The sequence below is a fragment of the Oncorhynchus mykiss genome, chromosome 28 (genome assembly GCF_013265735.2).
Source record: "Oncorhynchus mykiss isolate Arlee chromosome 28, USDA_OmykA_1.1, whole genome shotgun sequence".
In the NCBI taxonomy this organism is placed as follows: Eukaryota; Metazoa; Chordata; class Actinopteri; order Salmoniformes; family Salmonidae; genus Oncorhynchus; species Oncorhynchus mykiss.
The window spans coordinates 23,391,084-23,408,116 of NC_048592.1; the positions used below are offsets into that span (position 1 = coordinate 23,391,084).

The 17,033-nt window shown below is 41.5% G+C and overlaps 1 protein-coding gene across 9 annotated transcripts in view; it reads right to left on the reverse strand.

Moving 5' to 3' along the window:
• The window catches only part of LOC110508769 (nuclear receptor coactivator 2), a 51,409-nt gene extending 34,771 nt beyond the window's left edge, over positions 1 to 16,638 (reverse strand). For 6 of the 9 annotated variants that reach the window (XM_021589570.2, XM_021589566.2, XM_021589569.2 and 3 more), the window contains exons 1-3: positions 16,487 to 16,638; positions 9,361 to 9,428; positions 65 to 175 (exon numbers count right to left, since the gene is read on the reverse strand). In XM_021589570.2, coding sequence (XP_021445245.2) covers positions 65 to 156 — 92 coding nt within the window. In that variant the 5' untranslated portion in view covers positions 157 to 175; positions 9,361 to 9,428; positions 16,487 to 16,638. Of the gene's footprint in view, positions 1 to 64; positions 176 to 8,447; positions 8,703 to 9,360; positions 9,429 to 16,122; positions 16,197 to 16,486 lie in introns of those variants that run through there. The other 3 variants (XM_036966053.1, XM_021589564.2, XM_021589565.2) reach the window with 3 other exon arrangements.
• Between the last annotated feature and the right edge of the window lie 395 nt (positions 16,639 to 17,033).

Genomic DNA, 17,033 nt, shown 5'->3' on the forward strand with positions numbered 1-17,033 from the left:
AGGGGGAATAGGATGCCATTTGCGCCACATACTATGGTTGTGTGTGTTTGACAGCTGATCTTACCTGGGCCCCAGGAGATCCGGGCCACATTCTTTCCGCTTAAGAGACTCTCCCCTGGCAGCAGGGTCGGGGGTGTTGTCCCCCGCACTACTCATCTTCAGCAAATATCACCAACTACAGAAAGAGAGAGCAGAAGACACCATTAAGGCTCAAGCCTGACGAAGACCTTCAGGTTGAAACGTTGCAATAAACCGCTGGAGCATTAATCAGTATACGGGTATCTACCAATTAGAGGTCGACCGATTAATCGGAATGGCCGATTAATTAGGGCCAATTTCAAGTTTTCATAAATCGAAAATCTGTATTTTTGGGCGCCGATTTTTATACCTTTATTTAACTAGGCAAGTCAGTTAAGAACACATTCTTATTTTCAATGACGGCCTAGGAACGGTGGGTTAACGGCCTTGTTCAGGGGCAGAACGACAGATTTTCACCTTGTCAGCTCAGGGGATCCAATCTTGCAACCGTACAGTTAACGAGTCCAACGCTCTAACCATTGCACTCCACAAGGAGCCTGCCTGTTACGCGAATGCAGTAGAAGCCAAGGTAAATTGCTAGCTAGCATTAAACTTATCTTATAAAAAACAATCAATCATACTCACTAGTTATAACTACTAATCCAGTTTAGCAGGCAATATTAACCAGGTGAAATTGTGTCATATCTCTTGCGTTCATTGCACGCAGAGTCAGGGTATATGCAACAGTTTGGGCTGCCTGGCTCATTGCGAACTAATTTGCCAGAATTTTATGTAATTATGACATAACATTGAAGGTTGTGCAATGTAACAAGAATATTTAGACTTAGGGATGCCACCCGTTAGATAAAATACCGAACGGTTCCGTATTTCACTGAAATAGTAAACGTTTTGTTTTTGAAATGATAGTTTCTGGATACGACCATATTAATGACCAAAGGCTCGTATTTCTGTGTGTTATTATGTTATAATTAAGTCTGATTTGATAGAGCAGTCTGAATGAGCAGCAGCAGGCTCGTAATCATTCATTCAATGATTTGCCAGCAACTCTTTGCAAGCACAGCGCTGTTCATGACTTCAAGCCTATCAGCCTAATGGCTGGTGTAACCAATGTGAAATGGCTAGCTAGTTAGCTGGGTGTGCGCTAATACCATTTCAAATGTCACTCGCTTTTAGATTTGGAGTAGTTATTCCCCTTGTGCTGCAAGGGCCGCGGCTTTTGTGGAGCGATGGGTAACGCTGCTTTGAGTGTGGCTGTTGTCGACGTGTTCCTGGTTTGAGCCCAGGTAGGGGCCATTTGGAATACAAATGGTAGAGAGAGAGAAATAGTCCTATAAATACTATATTAACCACAACCTAAAACCTCTTACCTTGGAATATTGAAGTCTCATGTTAAAAGGAACCACCAACTTTCATATGTTCTCATGTTCTGAGCAAGGAACTTAGCTTTTTTAAATGGCACACATTTTTACACGGCACATACATGGCACATATTTATTTTATTATTTTTATTTTACCTTTATTTAACTAGGCAAGTCAGTTAAGAACAAATTCTTATTTTCAATGACGGCCTAGGAACAGTGGGTTGGCAAGCCACTAGGCTACCCTGCCGCCCCGGCAGTATTGCATATTGGCACATATTATTTTCTTCTCCAACACCTTGTTTTTGCATTATTTAAACCAAATTGAACATGTTTCATTATTTATTTGAGATTAAATTGATTTTATTGATGTATTATATTAAAGTTAAAATAAGTGTTAATTCGGTATTGTTGTAATTGTCATTATCACAAATAAAAATAAAAAAAATTGGCCGATTAATCGGTAAATCGGCTTTTGGGTCCTCCAATAATCGGTATCGGCGTTGAAAAATCATAATCGGTCAACCTCTACTACCAATATTTTATCCATTCATTTTTTCTACCCTAGCACCTGCAAGTTACTGGATGTCTGTGCAATACATTTGAAACAAAGATGCCTTTTAGGACAATGAGCAACCCAGAGACTAGCTACATCATTAATTACTTGCTACTTTTATCTCTTAGCCGCATTTTTTGAAACTGCACTGTCGGTTAGGGGCTCGTAAGTAAGCATTTTACTGTAAGGTCTGTTGTATTCGGCACATGTGACTAATAACATTTGATCATGCCGTTAAAATTGAATTGGAGAGATGTTGTGGATCATCATTGTACTAACAAAATGTGTTGACAGCAGCTAGTGAACCTATGAGAGACTGAGATGGGTGTTAATCATGACTGTCAGCCACAGATCTAGTACACGGCATCCCACAATAAGCTACGTTGTGTGGGAAGGCTAATTGTAAGAGGTGTCAATGTTTACCTCAACATAAGGCAATTTGTGTGGCTGTGTTATAGCATGGGCTTCGGTTTAACACGTCTCTCATCAAATCCAAGCAGAAGGTGGAAGACCCGAGTGTATGGCCACCGTGTGTTTCTGCTGCATTTGCAGCCGAGGTACCCCTCCCCCCACTAGTCTGTTTGTCCAAGACCCTTCCCCGGTCAATGCTCTGTTTGTCCATTACAGAAAGTAATGCCGCATTTCCACCAGTGTTTTACCCAAAATGCTCAGCTTCCATCTACCCAGGCCGGCACCCGTATCTCACTGGGCCATGGCTCTGGTGCATCTGCTTTCACTTGAGGGCAAAGCCAGGCCACTGGTTCTTGTTCAGCCTGCATTTACATTACTAATGGCTGACTGTGAATTAACACCTTCTCACAAAGCAACTGTTTTGATTATGCAGAGGTTGTTGATTCTGCTCTTCACAAGTCCTCACTGTCAGCTCCAGCTATGGAAACAATTTCCCTAGTATAGTATATACACTGGTGCAACACTGGTGTTACAGTCAAAAAGCAGCATAAGAGCGTCTCTTAAAGGGTGTATAACCAGGCCAGACCGAACAATATTGGAGACCCTGCCTGCATCCCACATTGCACCCAATTCCCTTTATGGTAGAGTACTTTGACCAGGGCTCTGGTCAAAAGCAGTGCACTTTAAAGGGAATAGGGTGCAATTTGGGACAAAGCACCTTAGTAGTCCAAACAGAACTCTTTCCTTGTACCCAGTATGTGTGGATGTGGCAACTAGGCTGACATTCAAGTCCTGCATTGGTTGATACTTGAAAAGTAACAATAAGACATCTGTCAACAACAAGGGGCTGTGAACTATTGGTTTGCTCAGATCTCCATTTGCTTTTGCTGAAGCAGTAGCTATTCTTCTTGGAGTCCACACAAATACATGAAACAACAGTGGTACATAGAGACAAGAACAGTCACGCAAATAACTCTTAAAAACAGAGGATAATCACAACAACTGATCTGAATAGACAGATTCCCGTGGCCTCATTCAAAATGGAACTGCTTTAGCCAGAATGATGGTTATAAGCAAAACGCATCACAGATTTCTGACTAAATGTGAAAATACACTTCTATGGTGATCTGTATCTACCCGGGGGACAATTTAAATAAATTAATCATAATAAATACCCCAATTCCTGAATAAATATATCCCAAATGAAAACAGCAAAAGCATATTATGTACAGTGAGGTTTCATTACATATGCGACAGTGTGGCCACCTAGCTGGTCTTTAGGGCAGTGGTGGTGTCAGCTAGCCTAGCGTTGAGCTGATCTGCTGGTGGAGCAGCAGACTAAATTACTAACAGGACAGCACATCACCTGACCATTACATAACACACAGCCGGGACCTGCCACTGAGCAGATGAGAGGAGTAGAGGGCCGGCTGGAGCAAATCTCCCTGCTCATCTAAATGAATAATCAGCCCACAGATCCTTACTGAGAGTACAATGGCCCCATTCGATCAGAAGGATGAGAGGGAGGAGGGGAGTAGGAGGAGCAGAGAGAGGAGGAAGGAAAGAGGAGGAGGAGTGGGAGCAGGAGGAGTCTCAATCTACTTCTTTCATGTATGCATGCTTAGCAAATTTATACAGGAAGGAATCATTAGGGCTAATCACTTGATCAGTTAAATATGAGAGAGAGAGAGAGAGAGAGAGAGAGAGCTTATCAAAGCTCTCATGAAACAAAACAGATCATACAATCATCTTGAGACACAGTGATTATGGCAATCAACATGTTCATGTTAAACCATGCAGGGAAACATGTTTCCTTGCTCACATTGATGGGTAATTAATTACAAGACATTCTCACTGTAAAGCTTCAACTGATTGGGTATAAATGTAAAGCTGTACTGTAGGCATTAGATAATATTGAAGACATCAGCCACTGTCCCATTTAGACTGTAGCACTTTCCGTGGTGCTGAGAAAAGTAGCTTGAAAAGTAGCTTTGAGTTTAAAGTCAGAGCAGGTGTTTGGGAGAATATAATATTATGTAATAGAACGCTATATAGCCTACCCTGTGAAACAGCCTCTGGTCCTGATGAAGAGACAACAAGAGATGCCCTCCTAAAGGTAATGGTAGTACAATACAACAGAGGCATGGTCACACATGACTCTCAGTAAACAGAGCCCTATAGGTCCTGGTCAAAAGTAGTGCTCCACACAGGGAATAGAGTGCCGTTTGGGACGCAACCCATTGTAAAACAGCCTGCTATTGGGCTGGCTGCTTGCTCTAAATGCATGGACAGAGCCTACATCCTCATTCCAAGGTACAAGGTAGCAGCTCAATGCATTCAGAAGTTACAAATCATTTCAGAATGTTGGCCATTCAGCCATTTCCACCATTGAGTAAAATAGCACACTATGGCCTTTGACTATAGTGACTTGGAGCAAGGTCTTCCAACTTATAATACTTTTCACATAAGGGGCAATAACCCACATGGGTATACGCTCCTAAAAAACTAAATCAGGAGAAGGGAGAGGCGGGACTTGCAGCGCATCAAGCGTCAAACAGAAGCACCTAGCTATGCAGATGCTCGTTGACGCACTCGAGCAGTGTGGATGCAATGATTGAATAACACGTGTACATTTATTTTGTAACACTCACGCACGTAATGCAACCGGTGTGGCCAGCACATTAGTCTTCCAATTTCCACAGGTCCATAACACGTGAGGGGAAAGTAGGCGTAAGACTCTCCTCCTAAGTATAAAAATGGCCTTCATTTTTTTTTTTTAATAGTATGAATGTTTTAGGCATTCTGCACAGCCTACAAAGGTGCACAACACGATTAAAACAATTGTAATTATTTTATGGTTGAAAATAACACACTACATGACAATTGATTCTCCCAAAAGCAGAACAGTGGTTTGTGTTTTGATCAGGAGGATAATCCCGCTAGGAAGCAGTGATCAATCCAACGGTTCATTCTTTAAATGGCTCAGTTGATCTCTGAACTGTTTTCTTCTCTCTGCTGAAATTGTTTTTAAATGGTTTTACTTTGAGGCACTTGGCTCTAATTTCATTAGCATTGGATTGGAAGGAGAAGATGCTGGGGTGTTAGCATTTTGTGGTAGGCTTCATCACTGTTAATTCATCAAGAGTGTGCCTGCCTCGAGCGGTGATGGAACAATCTGTCCCAGCATGCTTTTTGTGAGGTCACCACCCTCCTGGGAGCTGAGAATGGGGCCACATCAGATCAACGCCATGATGTCATAATCAGACGTAACTGCTCTCTTCATCACCATCATCCTCCCTGGAGAGTCAAGTGCTTTGACAAGAGTATCAAGGCTGGCCAGCACAACCAAATATAGGAATAATATCAAATCAAAATATTTCTGATCACATAGGCCTGATTGCTTTCCTGCGTAACAGAGTTCAGAATAGCCTTATTGAGGATGTTGAGATACCACGCATGCAGACTGACATGACATGGACCCTCTTAGTCAGTTCGACTGTTGGAGGATGTCTAAGCCTGTACAGAGACAGAGGTCTAAGCCTGTATAAAACCTCACGGTAACAGGGCTGAAGCCCTCCCATCAGACATATACACTGGGTATTAAATCTTTAGTGTACATGTAGATTAGGAGCCTTCATTTTTCTGTAGCTACGTATGTTTGCAGCTGTTGTTTATCCTGTAACCTCTTCGCTGTCTGGGAGACAAAAGACATATGGACCAAAATAGACTAACACACACAGCCCAACACCACCACATTGGGTAGGCTAAAACAATGAAAATGCTCTTACTTTTTCAATTACTCTTGAAAACTAGCCCTTGGTGGGCTAAAAGATCCTAATAAACAAAACCAAATTAAATACTGTGGTTTTTCCATTGTCACGCAAGTCAATTCCTAAACTGTAAATTACAAAAAGGAACAACAAAGTCAACTCGCCCCTGCTCTGTTCTTTATTCTTACTCTTATTATCCATCCTGATGCCTAGAGACTTTACCCTGCCTTTATGTACATATTTTTTTGTTGTCGGTGTCGCACTGCATTGCTTTATCTTGGCCAGGTCGCAGTTGTGAATGAGAACTTGTTCTCAACTAGCCTACCTGGTTAAATAAAGGTGAAATACAAATAAATAAACAAATACCTTGTACCCCTGCACATTGATCTGATACTGGTGCGACCAGGGAGGTAGCAGACTAAAATAATCAATTCAACGAGACGTCGGATGAGAGCTGGAGCCAGCCATTATCAGGCTGATCCCTCAGGTCAAATTGAATCAGGGCTCAGCCCTGGCCTGCCGACGTCCCCTGGCCCACTCACACTACCTGGGGATATCACAAATGGCACCCTATTCGGTGCACTACTTTTGACCAGAGCTGTGGTCCCTTGTCAAAAGTAGAGCACATGTTTAGGTGAAAGGGTGCCATTTGAGATACACTCCCCTGCCTATGTCCCCTAGCCCCTCTCCCCTATAGTAAGGGTACACACTTAGCAATGCCAGCCAAGACAAAAGTCAGACCTGAAAAAAAGGCACTTTAATGGCTATCAACCCTGGTCCAAGAGGCTGGCGTCCCTGCTCAGTCTTCAGTGGACAGCTATGGTACGTCCCAAACAGTACCCTATTCCTGTTGTAGTGTACTACTTTTGACCAGGGATCATACGCACTATATAGGGAATTAAAAATGGGGAATAGGGTGACATTTGGGACACATCCTATGACTCACAACCCATAGCGGAATTAGCAAACACTTCTCTTGTGAATTAATGGTGATATCATAGAATATCCAGAAGACTGGATGTATCTAGAAGAAATGAGTCACTCCTAATAGACCGAAAGCATAGGACCATCCAGATGTTATCTGCTCAGCCCTGGCTGCTATCATTGGTAAAGCAGGATAGGCATTTCTAACAGTCTTTTATTGTGTTTTCCTAATGTACTGATGGCTTGTGACACTTGTGTGCTGGAATGTGCACCAAACGACTGACTGTGTGCACGCGCTGTGAAGTGAAGTGTAGTCCAAGTGTGCTCATCGTCAATGACCCACTTCTGTCACATTAATACATCGCAAATTGCTATTTGAATGAAGCGAACAGTCAATGTAATTTACTTAGATTTAGTCCAAATGATCCTCTAAGAAATATTTCTGTACATTGACTGAGCACACAAAATTGGTTTAGATTTTAGATTATGCTCAATGGGCCGATGGAAGGCAACATAGAAATAACAGGCTGACCTTACATTACAGCCTGTGTGGGCTTGACAATGTCCGTGTCAGAAATGGCACCATATTCCTTATATAGGCCTATTGGGCTCTGGTCAAAGGTAGTGCACTACATAAGGAGCCAAATGTTATAATGCATTGATCATGGAACCAGATCAATACCATTGAACACACCCTGTGGCGAACTAGTTTAGGCCTGCAGCCCACCTGTTGCTGACACCTATGCTTTGCTATGCCAGGCAAGAAGCAGGCAGGGTGAGGGCAGAGTGAGGGCAGGGTGAGAGGTGAGTTAAAGAGCCAGGTTCACCTTCCTCGGCCCTCTACTGAAGAGATGCCCCATGACCGACAGCTATACGACTTGGTCAAAAAATAAAAAATAGTATGTAGTACACTACTTTCGACCAAAGCCCAATGAAATGCACTTCTGAGCCCTCGTGTCTGATGACAGGATCCAGAAGCCTAAATTCCTTACTGTCAGTTAACTGTACACATTTATTTGGCCACACATTCACAGCTCTATATACAAAGTTAATTTAGTATCCCAGCCTCCTCACCAGACTGGTGGCCCTTATGGGGTTGTTTACAGAGGGGCTTTACCTGTTCATCTCCAGTGGCATCAGTAGGACTGCTGACAGCACACAACAAAGAGCTAATGGAATGTTCTCTGGACATCTAAATTCCTCTCAGGATACCGTAGGAAGTTCGCTGTGTATTTCAAAGACGCAACATAGATAAAAATCCCACACACAAAACACTCGCCTAAAAACAGCAACAATTCTATACCAAGAAACAAACAATTCTAAACAAACACAATGTAATCTCCTCCATTGGGAAACAATAGCTATTTATTCCATTCCTTGATTACTTACCCCTTTGACCAAACATGGGTCCATAAATCAACAGTGTCTGACCCATGGCTACTGTCGACTCAGTTTCACAGCAAAAACAGGAGAAGCCCTCCCACATAGGCTGGTTAACGTTGAGCCCAGGCAGACAGGCAGTCACAGCGCTGTACACGCTACGCAGCGATGTAGACAGAGGCACATGCTGGAGCAAGGACATGCACAAACAGCAGATTACCTCCTGTGTCATCTGCTCCTAATGACAGCTGACAAACTACAGCACAATCCCCTCAGAGCCACAGCCGATGATCTCCAATCCCCTCCCCCACTCTTCCCTGGCCCCACCTCCGGAAATCCAGCAGCTAGAGAGAGCAGAGAGCACTCGAAAATTCCAATAGTTTGATGATGCCCGGCCCCGAAAAGTGGTTTCCCTTTTTACCAAGATAATGGCCTGCTCTTGTCACATGAGACAAAGCAGAGGCAACAATGGGCTGGCAAAAGACAAAAGAAGTGTGTGTGTGTTTTAAACACAGCAGGCAGCTGGCTTTCGTTTCACTAGCCAGTCAACCTGCAGAGGCCTGTCGCTTCTCTTTACTTTCACTTTGCAGAGCATTACATAATATCAATATTTGGTTTATAGCAGTTCTATAGAACCAACAAAACAGCTTATTGTTGTTGTCATAGAGTTGTGTATGTCAGTAAATGTAGATTGTTGTTAAATACAAATATAATATACACTATATTATACACCGTTGGCTAGCGTCCTGTACAGGGGTTGTACTTGTACATCAAACTGCCTCACGCCCTCGGAAACACGAGACAGGCTCCTGCCTTATGGCTCAGACAAAGCTTACGCTTCTTATAGTAAACAGGACAGTTCCAAAGCAGAAATGGCACAATATCAGGGAGGGAATGAGAACGGTTGATTCAGCTGACTCACCTTGGCTTATGAAACGCATCCTTCTTAATGAACTTCTGCAGGCATCACCCACTCCTCTCTTTGAAGGCCTGAACAAGAAGAGGCATACTACAGTTTGATCCAAACTTAAAGACACAGTTACTGTACATTCAATTGACTTGAGAGCTATCGTTCATTTTTCAATGCAATCAGCCAAGTTCCACAGACACATTGCTAATTTGCATTAGTTGAATCTGCGAGGACCGGTAGCTATATCATGATTACCTCACTTCAATGTGTGAGCAGCATGACATGAAATTGAGAGCAACAAGTCAGAAAGAGTAGAAAGGGGAAGCACATTTGTTGGTGACTGGTCAACTGTAAACATCTGCTAGAGCTTCCCCGGTGGTGTTTGTCTGATTTGTACTGTATGACAGATGCTCAGCAGGCTGCAGCCTTAAACCACAGAGAACTTAAAGTTGCACCTGGTCACAGAGAGACCAAAGGGAGGTGTGGGGAGTGTGGCCGACAGCTGATCATAACACACCATCCCATTCAGAGGGAGGAGCAGGACCTAGGACACACTGGTTGTATTTCAGGGTTTTTTTTATTTCATTGCATATTGATGTAGGCCTACATCTCCTGTTATGTGAATTTCAAAAATATGCAGGACAAAAGTCAAATAGTCTTCAAATGAGAACAGGTGCTGTGTGCGCACAGAAAGCAGTGGCAGACACAGTCCGCACTGAACAGGGACAGGTTAAATCTCCCCAAGTCAGTCAGGACTATCATGTAATGCTGCGTGTTGAGAGCAGCAGTGCTTTCCTCCTGCTGTAACATGATCTCCACCAACCACAGGGCCCAGGAGAGAGAGAGAGGGGATGGGTGGGGGAGCATGGCCAGAAGACATCAGCTTTCTGTTGATAGTCAATCAGTTAAAGGAAGAACTCAGAACAATGAGCTATGCTTAGGATGTACAGTACCAGTCAAAAGTTTGGACACCTATTCATTCCGGGGTTTTTCTTTATTTTTTACTAATTTCCTACATTGTAGAATAGTGAAGGCATCAAAACTATGAAATTAAACATGGAATCATGTTTAACAATTATTTTTGGTTTCTACAAATCAAAATATTTACATATTTGAGATTCTTCAATGACAGCTTTGCATTGGCTCATTCCCCCCGGAATGAGCCAATGACAGGGCATCTCGAAGAGCAATGCTGGTTCACCCAGATCAATTCATTTGATCCAGTCATGTGATCTGAACACAACACATCAGGATAAAATGGCACCTCACTCAGATGGAATTTCTCTCCTGGTTGATGGCTTGAAGCTACAGTAGATACCCGAGCGGATCTCTGAGATCTTTGGCCGAGTGCTTACAAGTCATTACTCAATCGACACGGAATGCTGCCATGAATTTTAATTTGTCCAACTGGCTCATGGTAGACTTTGCCCCCTGCCTGCACAGATCTAAAATCAGATTTTTTTCAACCAATCCAAGCTTTAGCCATTACACGGTACAAAGTACAGCTGATCTAAGATCTGTAGAAAGTAAATATTGTTTTCTCCATAGTGTGTTCTAGGTGTCTAGTTTCACATCTGTACACCAACATAGTAAACCACAGAAGCACAAGTGATGGTAGTCATCCTTAAACCATTTTACACACACACACACACTTCCAGGCTATGATTAATTTGTGTTACCAAGCAACCAGATGGTAAGCATCTAGCCTTAGTAGCCTTTAGTCATTATGGTATTGCAACAAATACTTCTTGCCTGCCGATGTCAGCAGTGATGACAGTTAGGATGTTAAATGGTCGATATCATGATCACATTGTAATACCTGATGATTTTACATGGATCCTAACTTAGAACCACAAACTTATTTTCATAACATGCCACAATTAGGCCTTGTTCACAATGGTAGTTTGAAATCATTTAAATCTTTTTTTTTTTTTTTGCATGTCCGACTAGAATCTGTTATTTTTCCTGCAGTCTAAACAGCCCAAAAGCATATAGAATCTGTTATTTTTCCTGCAGTCTAAACAGCCCAAAAGCATATAGAATCTGTTATTTTTCCTGCAGTCTAAACAGCCCAAAAGCATATAGAATCTGTTATTTTTCCTGCAGTCTAAACAGCCCAAAAGCATATAGAATCTGTTATTTTTCCTGCAGTCTAAACAGCCCAAAAGCATATAGAATCTGTTATTTTTCCTGCAGTCTAAACAGCCCAAAAGCATATAGAATCTGTTATTTTTCCTGCAGTCTAAACAGCCCAAAAGCATATAGAATCTGTTATTTTTCCTGCAGTCTAAACAGCCCAAAAGCATATAGAATCTGTTATTTTTCCTGCAGTCTAAACAGCCCAAAAGCATATGGAATCTGATATTTCAAGCCACATTTCAAACCACCTTGGCCATGTGACTTGTCTCTGAACGGTCTAATTTGATTTGATCTCAAGTGGTTTTTAGATTGCTATTTGGCATATCTTGTTGCTTGCTAGCTATTCTGTTGACAGTTTGACAAGAACATGTGGTAGCTAACTAGCTTGTTAATCGTTTACAAACAAATGAGTGAAGGTGCTAGAAAGCTAAACAGCTAGCTAGCTCAGTGATGTGGCAAAAAAATGACTTGTTTTGAAAGTTGGACCATCTTATCCGTTGAGGCTTTAAAACATTTTTTTTTTTTAAGTTCTTACACAATGATTTTGAACATTCAAAGCAACTGGGAAACAGCCATGACAGACATTGTCACTTTAGCTTGCTACATAACTTCTGAGTGATCAGAAGCACGAGAACCACTACCAAATCAGCCTACACCACTGCACACACACCCATCGTTACTATGATAACTATTGTAGCCATGTCAGCAAATAATTGCTGTCTGAACACACACACACACACACACACAAATCCAGTTTGGTCACTCGTAGCTTGGTGTTTGGACAGTCAATATTCCAAAACAGATTTGAGCATTAAGGCCTGCAGTGTGAACAAGGCTTTAGAGTTTATTTGTAGGCTTTTCACACCCATACTACCTAATATTATTCCAGGATAATTCATGCAACCACTGCCTCCAGGTTTCTCTACACATGCAGGCAAATACTGCAGAACAGTACAGGTCCTAACCACTGGTGGAGTTAACATGCGAGCACCTACATGAAAATGCTGCTGACATTTCTCACAGCAATGTGGGATTCCCGAAGAAGAAAATAACATTCTAAACAAAACAGAGGTTGGATCCAAGCATGCAGGCTTGGCTGCTAGTCATGTTAGCCCACAGTGCTTCACACAGGGTGTAGCACAGGGGAGACTTTACCACCAGGGCCCTGTCACATAGCTGCAGAATTATGGCCACAGCGCAAACCAAATTAGCACTTGTTATGCAACCCTGGACCTTGGCTCCCTGGCCACTGGTTCATTCTGCTGCATTCCCTCTTGTTTGCTGGGTGGCCTAGAAACAGTTCACCATGGTGGGTTGTGACTATGTCTACACTAACGCTGCGTTTACACAGGCAGCCCAATTCTGATATTTTTTCACTAATTGTGTCTTTTGACCAATCAAATCAGCTCTTTTTTAAAATTATTTTTCTCGACTGCGTGTGTGTGTGTGCGGACTGTCCACAGATACACCATTTGAACCAGTCTCCTCAGTCCAGTATGTTACATCCACCATTTCATGACAGTAATTGCTATTTTTCTGCATTGTTGAATGCTAGAAAGGAATGGACCGCTTACTCTTAAGGTGACAGTCCACCCATGAACCGCCATTGAGGTATTTGAGGAGATGACTGCCAGGGGGTGGCAGCACCATATACACACACACACACTCTCTCTCCTGGGAAGTGCCCTTGTAAGCAGCACTGGCCTGCATGCACTTGGAAGAAAACTGTCATGTGAGTAATTCTCCAGTACTGAGCTAGGTCCAATCATTTAGATTTGTAGTCACCCTACAGAGCCATTCTGTCAAACAGTATGGAGGACAACATATGAACAAACAATGCTGCTGTATCATAACCTGGTCTGCATTGTATACAAAAATAAAAAAAGGAAATGAAATGAATCCATATGAACAGATCAATTGAACAACTGTGACAGGAACTGGGCACGCTAATGGATAAATGAATAATCATACTGTAGTAGTACACAGCCTCTCATAACTAGGCCACATAAGAACGGATATACAATACAATTACTGAGAGAAGCAGAATTTCAATGGCCAGTGGAGGAAAGCACAAGGTGAGATGTAGGTTAGAGCACTCAATTTACTGATGCAGCACTTCAAATATCAGAGTTATGATTACTTTGAAATGAGTAAATAAACTCAATGCAAAAGGAATAACTGATGTTGCTGTGATTTCAGCAGACCCAATCTAAGATGGGATTTAAGTTCAGGCAGGGCTGTGACGTCAAGGAATTTTCAATAATGGTTATTGGTCAGCCAAACGACCGCAGTCACTGTTATAATAATTTGAATAGTATTCTGTTTTCATTAAAAAAATATATTTAAAAAATATGAAAAGGCACACATTTTCTCCTCTCCTGACTGCATGTTCTACTGCTGAAGTGAAGGTGGCAGAGCCTAGTCAAGCAGACTCCTTTCCTAAAACACCTAGCTTGTTTCAGCAAGGAGCAACACAGTTTCATCGCAGCTGAAAAGAGTTCATGTTACCACAGAAAGTAAGCTGCAAAGAATGCCTGGCCTGTCTTCAGTCAGCTGTTCATTCCACAAATAAAATAAATAAAAAAATAAAAAACGGTTGAGGGTTATTTTATTTTAGTCATTTACACGATAACTTTGCAAGCCCTAAATTCATGTTTAGCCTGCAGAAACCTGCTTGAGAAAAACTGCCCAGCGATCAAAATGGGCAGGCAGGCAGGCAAGTCCCCATTTAGTTGTCAAAACGTGGGCTGGGACAAGCATGCATTGGCAGGTGAGCAGGATACTATTCCCCATCGTTTATCAATTCAATTTTGACTGCCAACTACAAGCTGAAAGTTTGAGAGAGTTTATCTACTGTTCCCTCATTACATTTTTAGCTAATTTCATTCTGGTATTTTGTCGCTTTTGGCGAATGCTTTTCTAATTATCTAAAATTTCACTGTTGCTACTGCCTGTAAACGCAGTCAAAGTTCAAAGTGAATGTGGAAAATTGCTTATTTGCATATAGACCTACTGTAGCTCCGATTGGCTATGGCGAACCGGTCTGTGTAGAGTCCGGTCCTTGACAAGACTGACACGTTTATTAGGTGTTATTTACTGAATTATCTATTAATTGTCCAAATGCATGGCCGCTTTCCCACTCTATATTGCTTTAGAATTTTTCACAAAAGTCTTCCTCTACGTCAAGTATGAAAACGTGAAAATTACCATAGCTAAGTGCTCGCTACTCAGAAAATGTAAAGTAAAAAATTAATTAAAAAAAAGGCATCATATTCTTCCTGGGGCTGAATATGAACACATTTAAATAAGATTTCATGCCAAGAGCATTGGGCCAGTAACCGAAAGGTTGCTAGTTTGAATCCATGAGCCAACTGGGTGAAAAATCTGCAAGTGTGCCCTTGAGCAAGGCACTTAACCCTAATTGCTACCATATGTTTCTCTGGATGAATGTATTTTAAAAGGTTAAAATGCTAAAACACTGTCAGTTCCACTTTAAATGTTACAGTACAGTCATCAAGCTATGCAATGAAATGGCACCCCTTCCAAATCACTCGCTGTGTACTGTATGTTTGAAGCACATGCCAAGTCTTCTGCACAGCTTACTAAATAATGGCAAATTAACAGGCTAAAAGGCTCTAAAACGATAAGCAAAATAAGATTGAAAATACTATATGTTCCATTACTAAACAAATATAAAGTTGCCCATCTCTGTCAACAAAGTTCTGCTTTTCATGTAAGATTCGTGCATTTATTAATGAAAAGATGGACAATGACAGAACTAGGAAAGAGGCTGTGTGATGCAATACCTTTCAAAGTTCACTGGTGTGTAATACAGAAGCAGAGAATAAAGTCTTTAAAGGGCCGCTAGTCCAATATTAAGAGATTCTCTACCAATAGACCCAGCCTTTCGTCCAATCTTTATGTATTTCTACTCTAATAGCAGTTTGACTTATTAGGTAATATCTCACTATGGATAACACTATGCACCTGCCATATGGTCAACCTTCTGCAGGCCAATTGATTGGTGGCCCACTGGCCCTGCTCAATGTGAACTGTATTCGATTTTGGTGCCATTCCTTTCTCCTAATATTCTTTACTAGCAATTTAAAGCTGATGATTCATTATGATGCATTAACACACAGTAACACAGAGATTCTCACAAGGCAAGCAAAAAAATAATACTATGATTGAGATATTGGTTTTAACCGTTTAGGTGATAGTCACGGATAAACCAACACTTAGGTTATAGGAACGAATTGCCAAATATTTGTGTTTTGGAACAATTTTTGTTTTTAAACAGTTATAGATAACTCCTGTGGGAAGACTTGCGTCACGTTCGCCATATGACGTCACGCAAAGGTTGATGAACAGTTGAAGTCAAAATGATATAATTCCTTTGAATATGTCAATATGACTGATATATAATGTTGCACTTCTCAGATCGCAAACGTTTCTAAGTGTTAAATAGTTGATAGGGCGGATTACCAATCGAAAATGTGGTGCCTTGCTTGCTGAGGATTTCCTACTTGAACTCATACGCCAGTGACGTTTGGTTTCTTCAACCACGTCTGTTCTTTTGGTTTCAATAAGCTATTTTGCATTATGCAAAAACCTCGAACTACGTGCAATGTTTACCACTATATCCGCTATCGATGTCGTTGTTCAATCTTCAAATGAATTTGCAAATAGGAACCTCCTTCAACTTCTCTCTGAAACTCAAAACAGAGTAGCCTATAGACTCACAAGCCAAAACAAATGTGATTTACATTGCTTAGTAGCCTAAACAAAGTTAAACTTCAGCAACGCTTCAAAACAAAACTAGTGTAGAAGTAATCTTCGAACCATCTAAAGAAATATCTCGCTTCAGATAACAAGCAACAACGCAGCTTCCCGATGGTAAACCTAAACTGACATTATGGATTATAGCATATATATCTGGACAAAAACACACTTCTTCACTACAAAATGCATATATTGTAAGTTACTCTCCATAACTTACCGTAACTTGAAGTCCCATAAATTTGAACTGTTATGTCAGGACCTTCGTACTCGTGAATCGGCAATGTAACAGCACTGCCGCCATGTTCCTCTGCGATGACTGTGGTGCTTGTTTATCATGCCCATAGTCCTCCCCCACACGCGCAGCGCACCAGCCCTCATTACCACAATAGACTTTGCTGCTCACAGAACAGGCCAGAATAATGACTCTGCAGCCAGCCATAACAGCTTAAAGGCAGACAGACTCATGGTATCAATGCGACCGATTAAAGTTGGTTAACAATGTTTTTTACTTGAATAGGTTGACCCTGCTGTGCTTACTCAGAAGTGTTTTAGTCATATCGTCCTTTAAGGTTGAATTTAAATAATGAAACATTACATTTTGGAGTCTTTCAAATGTAGGCTACCAACAAACACCCCGTTATTTTAGGCCCAAATTAATGAGTAAAAAAGTGTGCCTTTACTCTTCAGGTTTGTATTTGATGTTAGGCTTTGTATTTGCCATGTAGCCCAAGCTACAACACATTAATATAAGTAGGAGTCAATTA